The 20,843-nt window shown below is 39.1% G+C and overlaps 1 protein-coding gene across 8 annotated transcripts in view; it reads left to right on the forward strand.

Annotated features, from left to right (window-relative positions):
- LOC133659964 (solute carrier family 45 member 4-like) overlaps positions 1-13,240 on the forward strand; it is a 65,439-nt gene extending 52,199 nt beyond the window's left edge. For 7 of the 8 annotated variants that reach the window (XM_062062913.1, XM_062062912.1, XM_062062916.1 and 4 more), the window contains 5 exons: positions 4,389-4,488; positions 4,572-4,652; positions 4,773-4,903; positions 4,998-5,066; positions 7,573-13,238. In XM_062062913.1, coding sequence (XP_061918897.1) covers positions 4,389-4,488; positions 4,572-4,652; positions 4,773-4,903; positions 4,998-5,066; positions 7,573-7,869 — 678 coding nt within the window. In that variant the 3' untranslated portion in view covers positions 7,870-13,238. Of the gene's footprint in view, positions 1-4,388; positions 4,489-4,571; positions 4,653-4,772; positions 4,904-4,997; positions 5,067-7,572 lie in introns of all 8 variants that reach the window. The other variant, XM_062062914.1, reaches the window with a different exon arrangement.
- The last annotated feature ends 7,603 nt before the right edge of the window (positions 13,241-20,843 follow it).

Below are 20,843 nucleotides of genomic sequence, written 5' to 3' on the forward strand. Positions count from 1 at the left end.
TTTTTAGCCTTGTTTTCAGTGTTTACAAGTTATTGTATTTGTCTTAAAGCACAGGCAACCATAAATCATGAGGCATTTAATACAATGTCAATAACTCTTTCTATTCTATTCTAACCTAATTCTAGATTATGGCAGGCTTTATCTAATATGTAAAATATTTGTAAACTGTTATTTGAGTGCAATAAGAAATATATGTTTAATTATAAGTTTTATTATAAATGTTCTGTTAAAATGAAGCCTATAATGACATTTTTTGTGTTCTCCTTTATTTTGAAAAGTATTGAAATACATAACGATATACATTTTGGTACCAAAATATTGGTGTCGGTACAACTCTAGGTGGGACGTATGTGCAAAAGTAACTATGTAGTCGCTTATGTGCCCGAACGTAATCTATGCAGTGACGTGCACTGAAGGCATCAAAACTATGAATGTGGACATACATGTGGAGTTAAGGTGAAATAACTGAAAACATGTTTTATATTCTAATTTCTTCAAAATAGCCACCATTTGCTCTGATTAGGCAAAGGGGCCAACACGTGCTAAACACCTCTGGGAACTCCTTCAAGACTGTTGGAAAACCATTTCAGGTGACTACCTCTTGAAGCTCGTCGAGAGAATGCCAAGAGTGTGCAAAGCAGTAATCAGAGCGAAGGGTGGCTATTTTGAAGAAACTACAATATAAAACATGTTTTCAGTTATTTCACCTTTTTTTGTTTAGTACATAACTGCACATGTGTTCATTCATAGTTTTGATGCCTTCAGTGACAATCTACAATGTAAATACCGGTAGTCATGAAAATAAAGAAAACACATTGAATTAGAAGGTGTGTCCAATATTTATATATATATATATATATGTATATATATAGGTGACACTTTAAACAAGGAAGCGACTTAGACTTAGACAAACTTTAATGATCCACAAGGGAAATTCTTCAACACAGTAGCTTAGTTACAAGGATGGAAAGGACAATGCAGGGATAAATAGACTAAATATAGCAATATAAAATATAACATATGTACAAATATATACGAATATATACATATGTGTACAGTATATTATATATACAGATATATTATATTATGTCTATAACATATATACAATATATAACAATTACCATGTACAATATTACAGTACATGTGACAGCAGCAGCATAAAATACAGAGTAGATCCAGCAGAAAATAGACATTGAAAACAAAGAGAAGTAGCTGACATAGAAGGTGTCAGGTAATAGACAGATATCATCTATTGCTGTATGGCGAGTGATTATACAGCTGGATGGAGTGCGGAATGAAGGAGTTCTTGAATCGCACAGTGCGGGAAGGAGGCTGAAGGAGCCTGTTGGAGTATGAACTCCGCTGTCCCTCAATTGTCAGGTGGAGTGGATGGGCAGGATTGTCCATGATGGCCAGCAGTTTGTCCAGTGTCCTCCTGTGCCTCACTGACACAAACGCCTCCAACTGCTTGCCAATAGTTTGGCCGACTTTCCGGATCAGTTTATCAATCTGGTTTGAGTCCCTTTTGCTGGTGCTGCTCCCCCAACAAACCACTGCAAAGTACAGGGCACCGGCCACAACAGACTGATAAAATATCTCCAACAGCTTGCTGCACACATTAAAGGACCTAAGCTTCCTCAGGAAAAAGAGTCTGCTCATGCCCTTCTTGTAAACAGCTTTGCAGTTGTCCTTCCAGTCCAGTCTGCTGTTCAAATGGACTCGCAGGTACTTATACTGCCCCACTACTGCCACCTCTCGGCCCTGGATCTTGATGGGCTCCACCGGGGTCATTCTCTTCCTGAAGTCGATGACCAGCTCCTTGGTCTTGTCCACATTAAGGACCAGATGGTTCGCCTGAGACCACTCCACAAGGTCAGCGATCAGTGTTCTGTACTCCAATTCCTGTCCCTCTCTGATACACCCGACCACAGCAGAGTCGTCAGAGTATTTCTGCAGGGGGTCGGACCTGGAACTGTACTGGAAGTCTGAGGTGTACAGGGTGAACAGGAAAGGAGACAGGACGGTCCCCTGTGGAGCACCTACACCACTGACCACAGTATCCGACAGGAAGCTCCCCAGTCGCACAAACTGGGGCCTGCCAGACAAGTAATTAGTAATCCAGGAGACAATGGATGAACTGACACCCATCCTGAGCAACTTGTCACTCATCAGAATTGGCTGAATGGTGTTAAAGGCACTGGAGAAATCAAAGAACATGATCCTCACAGTGCCCTTCCCACCATCCAGGTGAGAGTGAGCATGATGCAGCAGGTAGATAACAGCATCCTCCACTCCTACATGGGGCTGATATGCAAACTGTAGAGGATCCAGGGAAAGAGCCACCAGGGGTCTCAGCTGATCCAGCACAAGTCTCTCGAGGACCTTCATGACATGGGACGTCAGGGCAACAGGTCTGAAGTCGTTCAAGCCCGATGGGATGGGCTTCTTGGGCACCGGCACTATGCATGATGTTTTCCATAGCACTGGTATCCGTTCTAGCTTCAGACTCAGGTTGAAGATGAAGTGCAGGATCTCAGTTAGCTGAGCAGCACCAGTCTTCAGGACCCAGGGGTTGACTCGGTCAGGGCCTGCTGACTTGGCTAGATTGACTCTCCAGCTGTCAACGCGCTTCAAGTGTTGCTTTAAAGCACGCCTCGCCAAATGTGGCGATTAGTATTACCACCTTTGCTTCAAACTTAGGTAAACATTTAAATAATAAGCATTCAGATATGCACAAAGGAGTTCAAAGAGTGACTGGTAATAATGTTGTTAGATCTGTGCTGCTGTTCTGCTCCGACGCAGACTGTAGTGGAGGAGCACAGGGCTGACGTTCCCTTCAGGGTCCATGTTTTCGTTGGGGTAACACCCTTCACTTTACCCGTCAATGGTTCTGCTAAGCTCCACTTTCACGTCAGAATGACAAGACCGCCAATTTGTGACAATCTGGTTGCTTTATTATTAGTTTTGCAGAACACAACCGGACCTATTCATCCTTCTACTGCGCAGTGCAAGCACTATCGCTCTCTCTCTTTGCTCGCTCACTCACTCACTGACGTCACTCAGCCAACATGTTGCCTTTCGTTACACCCACGTCAGATTGATGGCACCTTATAATCTTTACTATATGTTTTGATAAATCAATCTTGTTGTTGTTAATTGTGTCGTGAGTTTGTTCTATTTTACAGTACAAAAGGGTCACAAATTATAAGTCTATGACTGACGAAACATAAACAGGGTTTATTATGGCTGATATTTCATTAATGATACATTGACTTTGAATATAGTGCACATTACTGAATGAAGTACATACTTACTCAACAGCCATACATGTCACACTAAATGTGGCAGTATGAACAATGCCAACACTGTCATAAACATGTACCATATAGTGAAACTACACTAAACAACAACGACAAACACATTTTGGAAGAATATTTGCTCCGCAACACAACATAAACACTACAGAACAAATTCCCAGAATTCCCTGCAGCACCAACTCTCCCGGGACGCTACTATATAAACAAACCCCATTGGTGGAGCTACACCTAACATCCACTGTAATGATACCACGTACAATAGCATATCTAATCGATATTACTATGATTACATCGATATTTTTTAACATCACAAAATCTTCTTTCCTTTATTTTAAATTTATATTATGTCTATAAACTCAGAAAATATGTCCCTGGACACACGAATACTTTGAATATGACCAATGTATTTTAAAGATTAAAGATTAAAGTACCAATGATTGTCACACACACACTAGATGTGGTGAAATTTGTCCTCTGCATTTGACCCATCCCCTTGGGGAGCAGTGGGCAGCAGCGGCGCCGCGCCCGGGAATATTTTAACAGAAGTGTAGATAGAACATGTTAAAACAGAAAATAAGCAGATATTAACAGTAAATGAACAAGTAGATTAATAATCAATTTTTACAGTTTGTCCCTCATAATGTTGACAAAATAGTAGAATGATAAATGACACAATATATTACTGCATATGTCAGCAGACTAATTAAGAGCCTTTGTTTGTTTACTTACTCCTAAAAGACAAGTTGTCTAGTATGTTCACTATTTTATTTAAGGACTAAATTGCAATAAGAAACATATGTTTAATGTACCGTAAGATTTTTTTGTTAAAATAAAGCCAATAATGACATTTTTTGTGGTCCCCTTTATTTAGAACCAAAATACTTGTATTGTATTGTATGGATTTTTTTCAGCACCATCACAGCTTTTGATAGTGGAAACATTATTCATTGTAATGCAGTACAGTTCTGCACTACTGCCAACTAAAATGAGAACTACCATAGACATAAAACCACAATAATACATGATTTTATTTCTTCTTTCAAAGTAGTTTATATCATTTTGTTTTGCCAGGCACCTCTCAACTCCACTGAGTTCCAGAATTATAACAGTGGAGTCCAGATGGGATGCTGGGGACTTGTGGTCTATGCTGGAACTGCTGCTGTCAGCTCAGGTAATAACAGACATAAATCCAAATAACCATTTCAACACTTTTTATTCATTTTTGTCCTCTTGTCTCCTTTCCAAACATGGCAGCAATCCTTCAAAAATACCTGGATAATTTTGACTTGAGCATCAAAGTCGTCTACATTGTCGGCACTTTGGGCTTCTCAATCGGTCAGTTTCCATGACAGAGCTAAAGCATAACAATATGTTGTTAAAATTATGTAAAAAAAAAAAAAAAAAAACAGCTTTTAGGTTTATCAAGAATCAGCTCATTTACTTTTCTAACCTTAGGAACCGCTGTGATGGCCATCTTCCCTAATGTGTATGTTGCCATGGTGATGATCAGCAGCATGGGTGTCAGCTCCATGAGCATATCTTACTGTCCGTATGCCTTACTAGGACAGTACCATGAAATCAAAGAGGTATTACCACCAGCCAACACTTTTTTGAACATAAAAGTGAAAATGAAAAGTGGAAAAAAAAAGGAATTTGTGTCACTTTTGTTTCTTTCCGCAGTACATCCAGCACAGTCCAGCCAATACTAGAAGAGGTTTTGGTATTGACTGTGCTATTTTAACATGCCAGGTCAGTTATTCACTTTGTAGCACACTGCTAACTTTGCTATTGTTGAAAGGACCCAATAGAATACAATTTACATGACAAGTTAAACTCCCAAGTGTACAATGTGGAATTCAATGCAAAACAAAAACAGTATGTAACATCATTTTACACTTGTTAGGAATGTTGAAATTGCCTATTTATGACAGTATATGGCATGAAGGCTTTGCTGTCTTTTTTTAAACAACTTACAAAATAAACACTAGTCAAAGATTCCCCATATGACAGCAGCACTTTGCTGTATTTAAGGACATATTGCAAGGATGTATGACTGGAACAACAGGAGAGGATCTTTTGACTAGTGTTTTTGTAGTAGGTCCTCTAAGACCAAAGCATTCTTGCTACATAGAGGATCTTTGACTAGTGTTTTTGTAGTAGGTCCTCAATAACAGTAAAGCATTCCTGCCACAAAGAGGATATTTGACTTGTGCTTTTGAAAGTCCTCCAAGAGAGAAAAGCATTCATGTAATATAAAGGATCTTTGATTTGTGTTTTTGTAGTAGGTCCTTAAAAAAACAGCAAAGTGCTGCAGCCGGTCTACGCTTGAAAATTTGTCCCATGGACCGGGGGTGGGGTGGGGGGGTTGGGTTGGGTTGGTATTTATTTTTATTTTATTTAAATTTTTTTGGCATAAAAAAATCCAATCATGTGTGCTTACGGACTGTATCCCTGCAGACTGTATTGATCTATAATGATACATAATGTAGGAACCAGAAATATTAAAAAAAAATATATATTTTTTTTAATTATTTTTTTATTTCTTGTGCGGCCCGGTACCAATCGATCCACGGACCGGTGCCGGGCCGCGGCCCGGTGGTTGGGGAACACTAATATAGAGGATCTGTGAATACTGTTTTGTAGTAGGTCCTTAAAAAATAGTAAAATGTTCCTGGTGTATACTGTAAAAGATATTTGATTAATGTTTTGTAGTCAGTCCTCAAAAACAGTAAAGCATTCCTGCCACAAAGAGGATGTTTGACTTTGCTTTTGAAAGTCCTCAAAGAGAGAAAAGCATTCCTGTAATATAAAGGATCTTTGATTTGTGTTTTTGTAGTAGGTCCTTAAAAAAAACAGCAGAGTGCTGCTGCCATTAAAGATCTGTAAATACTGTTTTGTAGTAGGTCCTTAAAAATAGTAAAGTGTTCCTAGTGTATAATGTTAAAGATATTTGAGTAATGTTTTGTAGTCAGTCCTCAAAAACAGTAAAGCATTCCTGCCACAAAGAGGATCTTTGACTCGTGTGTTTTAATTAAGTCCTCAAAATAAGCAAAGCATTCCTGCCATACAGAAGATTTTTGACTACTGCTTTTGTAGTGGGTCCTTTACAAAACTGCAACATCTTCATGCCACATAGAATCTTTTAGTAGTGTTTTTTTGATAGGTTCTCAAAAACAGCAAAGCATTCCTTCCATATAGAGGATCTTTGACTACTGTTTTTGTACTGGGTTTTTAAAAACATGCAAAGCATCCCTGCAATATAGAATATTTTTGACAAGTGTTTGTGTTGTAGGTCCTTAAAAACAGCAAAGAATTTCTGCTATATACATAGATGATATTTGACTAGTGTTTTTGTAGTAGCAAAGCGCTGCTGCCATAGAGAAGATCTTTGACTTGTGATTTGTAGTAGGTCCTCAAAAACACCAGAGCATTCCTGCCATGTATAGGATCTTTGATGTTTTGATAGCACGTCCTTAAAAAAACAGCGATGACTTCCTGCCATATAGAGGATTTGACTACTGTTTTTTTAGTGAGTCATTAAAACGGCAACGTCTTCCTGCCATACTATGGATCTTTGACTACTGTTTATGTAGTGGGTCCTTAAAAACAGAAAAGTCTTCCTGCCATATAGAAGATCTTTGACTACGGTTTTTGCAGTAGGTTCTTAAAAAAACAGTACAAAAATTGTGTATATAGAAGATAGTTACCTTATGTTTTTGTAGTTGGCCCTTAAAAAACAGCAACATGCTGCTGCTATATAGAGGATCTTGGACTAGTGGGTTTTTTTTTCTATTTACATTTTTTTTGCATAATTGCTATATGGAAAAACCATGAGGAGTGTTTCTGTAGTGGGTCCGTAAAAACAGATCAGTGTTCCTGTCATATAGAGGATTTTCAACTATTGTTTCGGTAATAGTTCTTTAAAAACAGCACAGCGCTCCTGTTTATAGAAGATCTTTGACACGTTTTTTTGTTGTATGTCCTTAAAAAACGCAGAAGCGCTCTGATATAGAGGATCTTTGACTAGTGTTCTTTTTTTCAGCTGTCCCTTAATGCTTGTGTTTGAGTTTGTTTTTTTACTTGATATATCTTATGATATGACAGCCTTGCATTGACATTACACACAAAATATGAATAACAGTGAAGGAAGATGCCCTCAAAACAATTGCGTTCAATAGTCCTGCCTTAGAGGTTGTACTGTATATGTTCAACATTAAAGTTGGTGCTAACAATAGTTTATTTTTTATGTTTGCAGGTCTACATAAGCCAGATTCTTGTTGCGTCAGTGCTTGGATCCGTCATTAGGGCAGTGGGCACCGTACGGGTTATTCCCATGGTGGCGTCTGGCAGCTCCTTCCTCGGCTTCCTCACAGCCTGTTTCCTCGTCGTTTACCCCGACGAGGAGTCCAACAAGGATCAGGATTCGGCCCGCTTGTCAGCAGAGCTGAACCAGAATGGAAAGAAAAACAGCGACAGGTCGTCTCTGCAGAAGCTGACAGACAGAGATAGTGTGAAGAATAGGAAGATTGTGAACAATGAACAGCATGAATAGTAAGGATGAATTTGCACAGTTTTTCTCGCAGTTTGTGTGGGGGCTGTTCTGCTTGCCTCATTGCTACCTCAGCCCAACAGGCTAATGTGGGATAGATTTTAACAAAGCTAGCAAAGAGATGGCGCAGCAACTACTGAGGGGAAGCACACATAGCACTTTCTGACCATGCTGCAGTCTTACGCAATGCCTTCTATCTGCGGACAATCACAGTGTCACTTTCCTCTTGCTAACCTGCGATGTGTTCCGAGTCAGGTTCATGGTTTACCTAACCTTTAAAAGTCTTTGAACAATTGAATTGTTGTTTCACTGCAATCTCATTTAAGCATTTCCACAGCAGGCCAATTAATGCCTGTTTTATTTGATGTAAGAGATGCTGAGAAAATAAGCTCTTTCATACGATGACTCCAGTGGCATTTAATTGCAATGTGGAATGATACAGTAAGTCAGTTCATTGTATACCGCACAAAAATGTATTAACTACTCTCAAAAATACTCCTCACTTTGACAAGGGATCCTAATGTGAATGTTAAGTGTGTGATCTTTGTTATAAGGTGCTGATTTGTTTTACATCCCGTTGTGATTATCATATTTCTGAATTAGCATTGGAATTGTAACCACACTCAACATCCGGCCTGGCGAGAAATATTTAACACCAAGAAATATGCAACACACAGTCACCCATCTCTCTGCCTATGCAGTCTCCTAAGGTCAAAGGCTGCAAGTGCCTTTGATTTCAGCAAGGTCAGAGTGGCCGCATAGTTAGTGTCATAGGCGCCGATCTCGTGGGTACTTCGGGGCCCGAGCACCCACGTGGGATTGATGGCAACTTTCAATCTTTAAAATAATTTTGGAAAAATCAATCTTGTTGTAGTTAATTTTATGGCGAGTTTGGTCCGTTTTACAAAATAAAGCCACAAATAATATGGGATATTAGCTTCGCTGAACGTCTATTATTTTTTTCAATACACACACACCGAGCACCCACTGGCAGAAATGTAGATCGGCGCCTGTGGTTAGTGTTCAGGATATAATGTGCTTTAAAATGTGCCGCCTGTCCTCAGCGTTCAACTCAGGATATGATGCCACTCACTTTGTTTTGTGCCACCAAAGGTTTATTACACGGCCGGTACTACTGGACACACCAGCATATTGTTGTTGTGTGACTGCTGCAATTGTGGTCTTTTAAGTCAAGCATCCGCAGGGTGTTAGTTTGTGTTAAAAATAGTAATAACATTAAGTAAATGTACATTTTTTTTTTTTTTTTTTAAGATTTGTTTTCTCTTCTGTTTAAGTTGTAAATTGATCACCAATGTTTTTGATTGGTTACTTTTTGCTGCTGTACAGATTTTTTATTGAAAACAATTTTGTTTTTTTAGTTGATAGTTTGGGAAGAAAATGTTGAACGCTAACAATTGTCAGTCTTTTATTGATGAATTATTTTAACTGCACTTAGTCAATAATTTCGTGGTTATAACTTTATTTTATTATTATGATTTTTTTGTAATATGATTTCTGAAAGTAAAAAGCTGCAAATTTGGAGGCTATTTACTATTTTAATTTACATGATCAAGGTTAATAAAATATTATCTTTCTGTGTGGACTACCTGGGTTCCCTCCGGGTCCCACCTCCAAAGACATGCACCCGGGGATAGGTTGACACTAAAAGAAATGGCCCTTGTGTGTGAATGTGAATGTTGTCTGCCTATATGTGTTGGCCCTGTGATGAGGTGGCGACTTGTCCAGGGTGTATCCTGCCTTCCGCCCGAATGCAGCTGAGATAGGCTTCAGCACCCCCCGCCACCCCAAAAGGGACAAGCGGTAGAAAATGGATGGTTTAACCTGTCTTGTATTCAAAACAAAGAATTGATTGATTGAAACTTTTATTAGTAGATTGCACAGTGAAGTACATATTCCATACAATTGACCACTAAATGGTAACACCCGAATAAGTTTTTCAACTTGTTTAAGTCGGGGTCCACTTAAATTGATTCATGATACAGATATATACTATCAGATATATACTATCATCATAATACAATCATCACACAAGATAATCATCAGAGTATATACATTGAATTATTTACAATCCGGGATGTGGAGGGGGGGGGTTAGGTTTGGTTGTTATCATACTTCAGTCATCAACAATTGAGAACAGAGAAATGGACATTAAAACAGTGTAGGCCTGACTTGGTAAGATATGTACAGCAAGTAGTGGACATAGAGATAGAGATCAGAAAGCATAAGAAAAAGTATCTACATTTGATTATTAGCAATCCGGGGAGGGTGTTAGTTTAGGGTTGAAGTTGCCTGGAGGTGTACTTTTATTGCGGTTTTGAAGGAGGATAGAGATGCCCTTTCTTTTACACTTGTTGGGAGCGCATTCCACATTGATGTGGCATAAAAAGAGAATGAGTTAAGACCTTTGTTAGATCGGAATCTGGGTTTAACATGGTTAGTGGAGCTCCCCCTGGTGTTGTGGTTATGGCGGTCATTTACGTTAAGGAAGTAGTTTGACATGTACTTCGGTATCAGGGAGGTGTAGTGGATTTTATAGACTAGGCTCAGTGCAAGTTGTTTTACTCTGTCCTCCACCCTGAGCCAGCCCACTTTGGAGAAGTGGGTAGGAGTGAGGTGTGATCTGGGGTGGAGGTCTAGAAGTAATCTGACTAGCTTGTTCTGGGATGTTTGGAGTTTAGATTTGAGAGTTTTGGAAGTGCTAGGGTACCAGGAGGTGCATGCGTAATCGAAAAAGGGTTGAACGAGAGTTCCCGCTAGAATCCTCATGGTGCTTTTGTTGACCAGAGAGGAGATTCTGTAGAGAAATCTCGTTCGTTGGTTGACCTTTTTGATTACCTTGGTTGCCATTTTATCACAGGAAAGATTAGCCTCTAGAATGGAACCTAGGTAGGTGACCTCATCTTTCCTGGTGAAAACAATGTCACCCACTTTTATAGTAAAATCATCAACTTTCTTAAGGTTGATGTGGGACCCAAACAGGATGGATTCCGTTTTACCCAAGTGTATGGATAGCTTGTTGTCAGCGAGCCAGGTGGAAGTTCGAAGTTCAGCACTGAGGATTTTCTCCACCTGTGACTTGTCCCTGTCTGATAACAGCAAGGCCGAGTCATCCGCAAACAAGAACAATTCACAGTCGCATGCCGATGACAAGTCGTTTATGTATATTAGGAACAGTAATGGCCCTAATATACTGCCTTGGGGGACTCCACAGCTTACTGAGAGGGGGGGGCACAATGCCATTCACCTCTACCACCTGTTCCCTCCCCTCCAAGTAAGATTGCATCCAGCTCCATGAGGTTTTATCAAATCTGATTGCTCTGAGTTTATCCAACAGTATAGCGTGGTTAACGGTGTCAAAGGCCTTCTGAAGGTCCAGCATGACCATGCCGCAGTATTTGCCCGCGTCCACCTCATGTTTGATGTGGTCGGTCAGATAGAGAAGGCATGTGTCAGTGGAGTGGTTAGTTCTGAAGCCGGATTGGAATTTGTACATGAGTTTATTGGTAGCAAGGTAACTATCGACCTGTTCATAAACTATTTTTTCCATTACTTTCGAAAGAACTGAGAATAGAAACAGGTCGGTAGTTGCCAGGTTCCAATTTGCTTCCTTTTTTAAAGAGGGGAGTTACTCTTGCTATCTTAAAATCTTTTGGTACTTGGCCTTGTGAAATTGAGAGGTTTATTATGTGCGAGATGATTGGGGCTTATATAACAAACATAGACGTTTACTAATAATCTTGTTTTTTGACAGGCAGAATTGCCAACATTCTTTTATATGAGAAACATTTGCATGTCATTGTTTGACTGTTAGCATGAAGATATGTATCACTATAAAACAATTTATTTGAAGCCCAAGATCTCTGCTAGCTGGGTGTACAATTACAATATCTTTGTCGCGCACGCCCTCTGCTGGTCACCAGCAGCAACAACAGGATGTTCCCAATAAATACATTATAGTACAGGGGTGGTCAATTAATTTTTACCGGGGTCCGCATGAGCAACCCGAGCACTGCTGGAGGGCCACACCGACAATATTTCAATTAAATTTTGCACAAATTATTTTTGATAAACCGTAAGATAGATAATAATATTTTCATTTAACCTAACTTATCTTTATACAAAAGCAGATGGCTTTTGATGGTTTTATTTTTAACACTTTCTTACACAACACTTCCTGATGTATATTACAATACAAAAATTTCAATTTCTGTCACTTCATCCTGCATCCTCTTTGTTGTGAACGTAGCAGGGTCGTTTTTTTTATAGGGTGCCATTTGTTCTTCATAACTTGTAAAAAATAAATAGTTGATTTACCAATATTTTTATGTTCTATTGTATACATGACATATGTAACTTGCTGAAAAACATATTGGTCGAACTCAGGCACCTAAATCATAGTATATTTAGCTATATTAATGAGAGGTGACACACGGGATATGTCCACTCTGTTAAGGACATATGCATAACAGCATACATGTGTTTTCAGTGCATGATTGCCTGTATAATGACTTTCCTCCCACATGCCAACCTGCATCCTTATCCGTTATACTATGCTGCTTCTGCTGTGAATTGGTGAGAGAACATGCTGAATTTACCACTGAAATCGTAACACTTCACACTGAAAAGCATTAACACTGTACTTTTAACACCAATGTATTTGCTGTATATGATATTTTGCAACAGCAGTGATGATTAACCAAGAATTATGAAAGAAACTGCTGTTGAATGCATAATAGCACTACATATACATTGTGATAAGTCAACATTACTATATACATGTCCACTCTGTTAGGTTGATGTCCACCGTGTTAGTTGAATGAGGCTAACACGGTGGACACTAACACGGTGGACATTTTGAGCTAAAGTTAGCCTTCAGCCTGCCTGTGTTAACATAACAGCTAGCATGGACTTGAATAATTGATAAGAAATCTATAATTTCACACAAACATGTTTTGAAAAATTTCAATTTGATTGATCTCCTTATTATTTAGGCCTAACAGAGTGGACACGTTATGTTCAACCACATTAAATTCACTTCATAAAAACATCAACATCAGATAGTAAGAGAGCTAAAAAACCACACAGCTTACCAGAGTTGAGTTTCCCGCCACTGGTGTGATGTTACCTGATGAGAATGATGTCACTGACAAATGTGGTTGTTTTCTTAAAGGGACAGTAACGCAACTTAACAGAGTGGACAGCGACCACAGGGACAGACATAGAACCTTATTTTTTTGTAATTCTTTTTACGATTTTGATAATATACACCATATGACTAAAGAGAGCTTGTCTATGATAATTATATCATAACAAAAAAAAATTAAAAATATATGTTTTTATTTGTTATTTTCTAGATTAAAGTTGAATAAACAGCACCAGGGACATGGCAAAATCGCATAATAGAACTTTAACAAAAGCTTTAAAAAATATATATTCTAATGTTTGAAGCCCATATCACTGTATTTATGATAGACAACAATTTACCATACACAAAGAAACTAATGGAATGAGCAATTGTAAATATTTTGAGAAAATATGACATGATTTATACTGGGGACGCAAAAGGCACCATATAAAAAAAATGACCCAGCACGTCTGTAAGGTAATTGGCGAAGAAGGAGGAAGCGTTGCTGTTGCGGAAATGAGGAGTGAGGATTGGTTTTCCTTTTGGAAAGAACGGGATAAGTTGAGCTGTGTTAGTATAGCATGCTCAATAAAAGTTTAAAAAGAGCGTCAGACTTGGTGTGCACTTCTTCTGGACGCTACAATTGATGTCACTAGTGGGATGAAATGCCTCCCAGTTCGCCTTGCCATCAAACCTGGGAATCTTCATTGAGGGCGGAATTCCCCCCGTGGCAAGCAGCGTGGCTGCACCTGTAAACGCTCTCTCTCTCTCTCTCTGTCTCTCTCTCTCTTTGCGGCGAGCTCCTCACGTGGCACGTACCTCCCAATGACGTAGCACACAAGCAGTGCAGTATGCGCAAAGTTTTACTTCTGACACCAATTGTAGCGTCCAGAAGAAGTGCACAGCAAGTCTGACGCAATTTTTAAACTTTTATTGAGCAAGCTAAACTAACACAGCTCAACATATCTCGTTCCTTCCACACGCACGTCTCCTCACTCCTCATTTACACAACTCAAGAAGACAGCATCAACTTCAGCAGGTCGTTACACTATATTCTTTAAACAGAGCAACATGTGTACCACAAATAAGCACACGGCTTTACCTTTACTTGGCAGTCCATGTCTTTTTTAAAACACGCCATTCGTCATCAACTTTTCTCTTTTTAGCGTCTCGGGGATAACCGGGCATCACTTGTCGCTGTGCGCCTTCCCTCACAGGACATACGCACATATAACACTTTTCAAAATAAAAGCAGCACAGTTGTATTGCACGCACGACAAAGATGTTTTTTTAAATGTATTTTGTATTTGTGATTGCCGCTGCGCGCACGAGCATACGTCCACACGGAAGTAATACAAATAACGCTTTTCAAAACAAAAGCAGCACCGTTGTATTGCACACTCGAAATAGATACTTTTTAAAATTGATTTTGTAATTTATAATTGGCCTCACGCGGGCCGGACAGGGACGTACAAAGGGCCGGATGCGGCCCGCGGGCCGCAGAATGCCCAGGTCTGTATAGTACAATACAGTTAAATGCTCATCCACCTGAGTTGTGTTTAAGGGTTGCTCGGAAAGTTTTGATTCAATCATTTTCCTTCTGTTAAACAATTAGTAACACTTAAACAGATAGTGGCGATACTTTAAAAACCAGCACACTTTCTTTCTTTCTTTCTTTTAGTTTATTTCGAACATGAACACATTTACATCATAATACATCACACAATTTCATATCATTTCATTTACATCATGCCCGAAAAGGAGTAGGAAGAAGCAAAGCTTATTTAATCCTACCCCTTTCCCACTTCAAAGCATTTACAATTATATAAAATCATTTACTGACCTTTTTATATAATAAAATAACATCTATGAATTAGTATATACAACAGTTTGTAATATGTAATTAATTAATTCAGTCATTATTAACATACTGAGATGACTAACGACACTAACGGGACAAGCGGTAGAAAATGGATGGGGATGGGATACTAACAACTGCTACTGTTACGTAATACTAATCACTGTGTGACTTTTGTGATGCCGCATTTTTAGTGTCCGACAAACGTCACGCGCACATAGGACCCGGAAGAGAAGAAAAGTGAGCATTTAACTCTTGTGACATTTTACAAAGTGGAGGAGCGACGTCACTCTTTATGAAAAAGGTTAGTCCCCCGCACACTTTGGAAATATGTAACGTGTTATTATTTATTTTGTTAACAGCTCCTTTTGCACTTGCTTTTATACAGCCTATATTTGAATACAGTAATGTTATAACTGTCATAGCGTAACATATGGAGGAAATATGGACGTGTTGTTACTAATATATTTTTACACTGCTTTTTCCATCAAATATTTTCACCAAACTCCTTACATGCATATTTGTTCATCTTTTTAGTATTTTTTTTTTTTAAAAAGACAATAATTGTATTTAATAATGAATGGTCCTTCATATTGGGCAGCACGGTGGAACAGGGGTTAGTGCATGTGCCTCGATCACAATACGGAGTTCAATCCCGCGCGAGGGATTTTTCTCTGTGGAGTTTGCAAATTCCAAATGAGCTAATATTTGCAAAAAATAAAGTTTCCCAGTTCAAACGTTACGTATCTTATCTTTGCAGTCTATTCAATTGAATATAGGTTGAAAAGTATTTGCAAATCATTGTTTTCTGTTTTTATGTACGATTTACACAACGTGGACACCGACTTAAACAAGTTGAAAAACTTATTCGGGTGTTACCGTTTAGTGGTCAATTGTACGGAATATATGTACTTCACTGTGCAACCTACTAATAAAAGTCTCAATCAATCAATCAAAGTGCCAACTTCACTGGTTTTGGGTTTTGTATATACACACACACACACACACACACACACACATATATATATATATATATATATATATATATATATATATATATATATATATATATATATATATATATATATATATATATATATATAATAATAATAATAATAATAATACCTGGGATTTATATAGCGCTTTTCTAAGTACCCAAAGTCGCTTTACATGTTAAAAACCCATCATTCATTTACACCTGGTGGTGGTAAGCTACTTTCGTAACCACAGCTGCCCTGGGGTAGACTGACGGAAGCGTGGCTGCCAATTTGCGCCTACGGCCCCTCCGACCACCACCTATCATTCATTCAACATTCATTCACCGGTGGGAGTGGCACCGGGGGCAAGGGTGAAGTGTCCTGCCCATATATACAGTTATAGATATATATACACATATACATATACACAAACATATATATATATATATATATACAGTTTTATATATATATATATATATATATATATATATATATATATATATATATACAGTTATAGATATATATACACACACATATACATATACACAAACATTATATATATATATATATATATATATATATATATATATATATATATATATATATATATATATATAAAGATATAGATATATATACACACATATACATATACACATATATATACACATACATATATACAAACATTATATATCAGTGGCGTGCAGTCACTAGAGGCAGGGGAGGCACGGCCTCACCTGCCATCATGGAAAGAAAAAAAAAGTAAAAAGAAAAAAAAAAAACATTAAATTTTTATATGTATCCAGTGATTATACTAAAGTTATTTTCCATTTAACTTCAGCAGTTTTAGATTATTTTTATTTTTATTTTCACATTTGCCGTTCAAATACTGAGAAGAGACGGTGCGGTGATCAGCAGCCAGTTGAGGCACGTCACTGCGTTGTGCCTCGCCCTCAACATGGATTGTACGCAATGACTCGGCTAACTGCTGGCCTGCTGTGCAGTGAGACCGTATTGCTATATGAATTATATTATACATTTCCATAGTTTAGTTAGCTGAGGTATATAATGCACAGTGTATTTTGTCAACAACTGTATGTGTGTAACATATTTTTAGTGCTGAGCGATCATAAAACTGCTACCAAGACACACTGTGTGAGGCTCGTCTCATAACCCCGCCTCCTGGTGCCGGTTAACACTCCCGCCGCAGAATGCACCGCCCGACGGGAGCGCCACACCAACCAAAACCCACACCCAAACCCTCCACGTGCAAGACCGAATCCACCCAAAAAAAGTCACTTAACAAGAAGCCAAAAAGTGCAAAAACAACAATGCTCGCGCGGCGCGCCGGAGGAGCAGTGAACAGGGACACAACATTAGGTACACCTGCAGAATGCATTGCGGATTTCATATTTCATTCATTCACAACGCTCCCGCATTTATAAGTAAAGGTAAGACCATAATAATGTTTTTTTAATTAAATGTGCTTTATTGTGTGCTACAGTTTGTAAGTGTAAAGTTAAAGTTAGGTTAAAGTACCAATGATTGTCACACACACACTAGGTGTGGTGAAATGTGTACTCTGCATTTGACCCATCCCCTTGTTCACCCCCTGGGAGGTGAGGGGAGCAGTGGGCAGCAGCCCAATTTTTGGTGATTTAACCCCCAATTCCAACCCTTGATGCTGAGTGCCAAGCAGGGAAGAATGCTGGTATGAGCTTTTAAACATAACCCGTTAACTGCTGCCAATCAAATTGTGAATAAGATACTCTTTAGGGTTCGTATGTTTGTAAATCTGACTGTGATAAAGTCAGTGCCTCACCTGACATGAACCTCACCGCACGCCACTGTTATATATATATCAGAATCAGAATCAGAATCGTTTTATTGCCATTGTTTGAGAACGGGTTCACAAAGTAGGAATTTTTCTTGGTGCAAACGTGCGACATAAAACACATATAACACATATTTGGTATAAAAAGAGCTGTGACTGAGCTATCAGATAGACTTAGAAGGGATTCAAGGAATTCAAGGAGCTGCTGTTAGGAGTTATTGTTCATTTGCCTGATGGCCGAGGGGAAAAAACTGTTCAGGTGGCGGGAGGTGTGGGTCTGGATGGAGCAAAGTCTCCTGCCTGAGGGGAGAGGGGAGAATAGTGTGTGTCCAGGGTGAGAAGAGTCAGCTGTGATCCGACCCACACGCCTCCTGGTCCTGGAGGAAAACACGTCCTGGAGGGATGGGAGCTTGCAGCCAATCACCTTCTCAGCAGCACGTACGATGCGCTGCAGTCTATTCTTATCCTGGACTGTGGCGCCGGGGAACCACATTGTGATGGAGGAGGTCAGGATGGACTCTATGATGGCTGAGTAAAACTGCACCAGCATCTCTGTCGGCACCTTAAGTTTCCTCAGCTGCCGCAGGAAGTACATCCTCTGCTGGGCCTTCTTGATGAGTGAGCTGATGGTCAGCTCCCACTTGAGGTCTTGGGTGATGGTGGTGCCCAAGAAACGGAAGGAGTCCACAATGGGGACGGGGGTGGGAGAGTCAATCAGGGTGAGGGGGGGATGGTGGGGCTGTGACTTTCCTGAAGTCCATGATCATCTCCACTGTTTTCTGGGCGTTCAGCTCCAGGTTGTTGAGGCTGCACCAGGACGTCAGCCGGTCCACCTCTCTCCTGTAGGCGGACTCATCGCCATTCGAGATGAGCCCGATGAGGGTGGTGTCATCCGCAAACTTGAGCAGTTTTACGGATTGGTGACTGGAGGTGCAGCAGTTTGTATGTATATATATATATATATATATATATATATATATATATATATATATATATATATATATATATATATATATATATATATACAGATATATATATATATATATATATACAGATATATATATATATATATATATACAGATATAGATATGTATACACACATATACACATATATATACATACATATATACAAACATTATATATATATATATATATATTATATATATATATATATATATATATATATATATATATATATATATATATATATATATATATATATATATATATATATATATATATATACATACATACATACGCATGGTGGAACAGGGGTTAGTGCAAGTGCCTCACAATACGAAGATCTTTCTGTGTGGAGTTTGCATGTTCTCCCCGTGACTGCGTGGGTTCCCTCCGGGTACTCCGGCTTCCTCCCACCTCCAAAGACATGCACCTGGGGATAGGCTGATTGGCAACACTAAATTGGCCCTAGTGTGTGAATGTGACTGTGAATGTTGTCTATCTGTGTTGGCCCTGTGATGAGGTGGCGTCTTGTCCAGGGTGTACCCCGCCTTCCGCCCGTGTGCAGCTGAGATAGGCTCTGGCACCCCCTGCGACCCTGAAAGGGACAAGCGGTAGAAAATGGATGGATGGATATATATATATATATATATATATATATATATATATATATATATATATATATATATATATATATATATATATATATATATATTAGGGCTGCAACTAACAATTAATTTGACAATCGATTAATCTGTCGATTATTACTTTGATTAATCGATTAATAATCGGATAAAAGGGACAAACTACATTTCTATCCTATCCAGTATTTTATTGAAAAAAAACAGCATACTGGCACCATACTTATTTTGATTATTGTTTCTCAGCTGTTTGTAAATGTTGCAGTTTATAAATAAAGGTTTAGTAAAAAAAAATAATAATAATAATTTTTTTTTATTAAAAAAAACAAACAAAAAAAAAGTCTGCGCATGCGCATAGCATAGATGCAACGAATCGATGACTAAATTAATCGGCAACTATTTTAATAATCGATTTTAATCGATTTAATCGATTAGTTGTTGCAGCCCTAATATATATATATATATATATATATATATATATATATATATATATATATATATATATATATATATATATATATATATATATATATATATATATATATATATATATACACACATACATACCTCAACAACCTGGAGCTGAACGCCCAGAAAACAGTGGAGATGATCATGGACATCAGGAAAGTCACAGCCCCACCATCCCCCCTCACCCTGATTGACTCTCCCACCCCTGTCCCAATTGTGGACTCCTTCCGTTTCTTGGGCACCACCATCACCCAGGACCTCAAGTGGGAGCCGACCATTAGCTCCCTCATCAAGAAGGCCCAGCAGAGGATGTACTTCCTGCGGCAGCTGAGGAAACTTAAGGTGCCGACCGAGATGCTGGTGCAGTTTTACTCAGCCATCATAGAGTCCATCCTGACCTCCTCCATCACAATGTGGTTCCCCGGCGCCACAGTCCAGGATAAGAATAGACTGCAGCACATCGTACGTGCTGCGCAGAAGGTGATTGGCTGCAAGCTCCCATCCCTCCAGGACTTGCTGTCCTCCAGGACCAGGAGGCGTGTGGGTCGGATCACAGCTGACTCTTCTCACCCTGGACACACACTATTCTCCCCTCTCCCCTCAGGCAGGAGACTACGCTCCATCCAGACCCACACCTCCCGCCACCTGAACAGTTTTTTCCCCTCGGCCATCAGGCAAATGAACAATAACTCCTAACAGCAGCTCCTTGAGTTCCTTGAATCCCTTCCAAGTATATCTGATAGCTCAGTCACAGCTCTTTTTATTACCAAATATGCGTTATATTTGTTTTATGTCGCACGTTTGCACCAAGAAAAATTCCTAGTTTGTGAACCCGTTCTCAAACAATGGCAATAAAACTATTCTGATTCTGATTCTGATACATACATACATACATACACACATATATACATACATACGCAGAAGGGGTTAGTGCAAGTGCCTCACAATACGAAGGTCCTGGGTTCAATCCTGGGCTCGGGATCTTTCTGTGTGGAGTTTGCATGTTCTCCCCGTGACTGCGTGGGTTCCCTCCGGGTACTCTGGCTTCCTCCCACCTCCAAAGACATGCACCTGGGGATAGGCTGATTGGCAACAC

Source organism: Entelurus aequoreus, linkage group LG11, assembly GCF_033978785.1.
Source record: "Entelurus aequoreus isolate RoL-2023_Sb linkage group LG11, RoL_Eaeq_v1.1, whole genome shotgun sequence".
In the NCBI taxonomy this organism is placed as follows: domain Eukaryota; kingdom Metazoa; phylum Chordata; class Actinopteri; order Syngnathiformes; family Syngnathidae; genus Entelurus; species Entelurus aequoreus.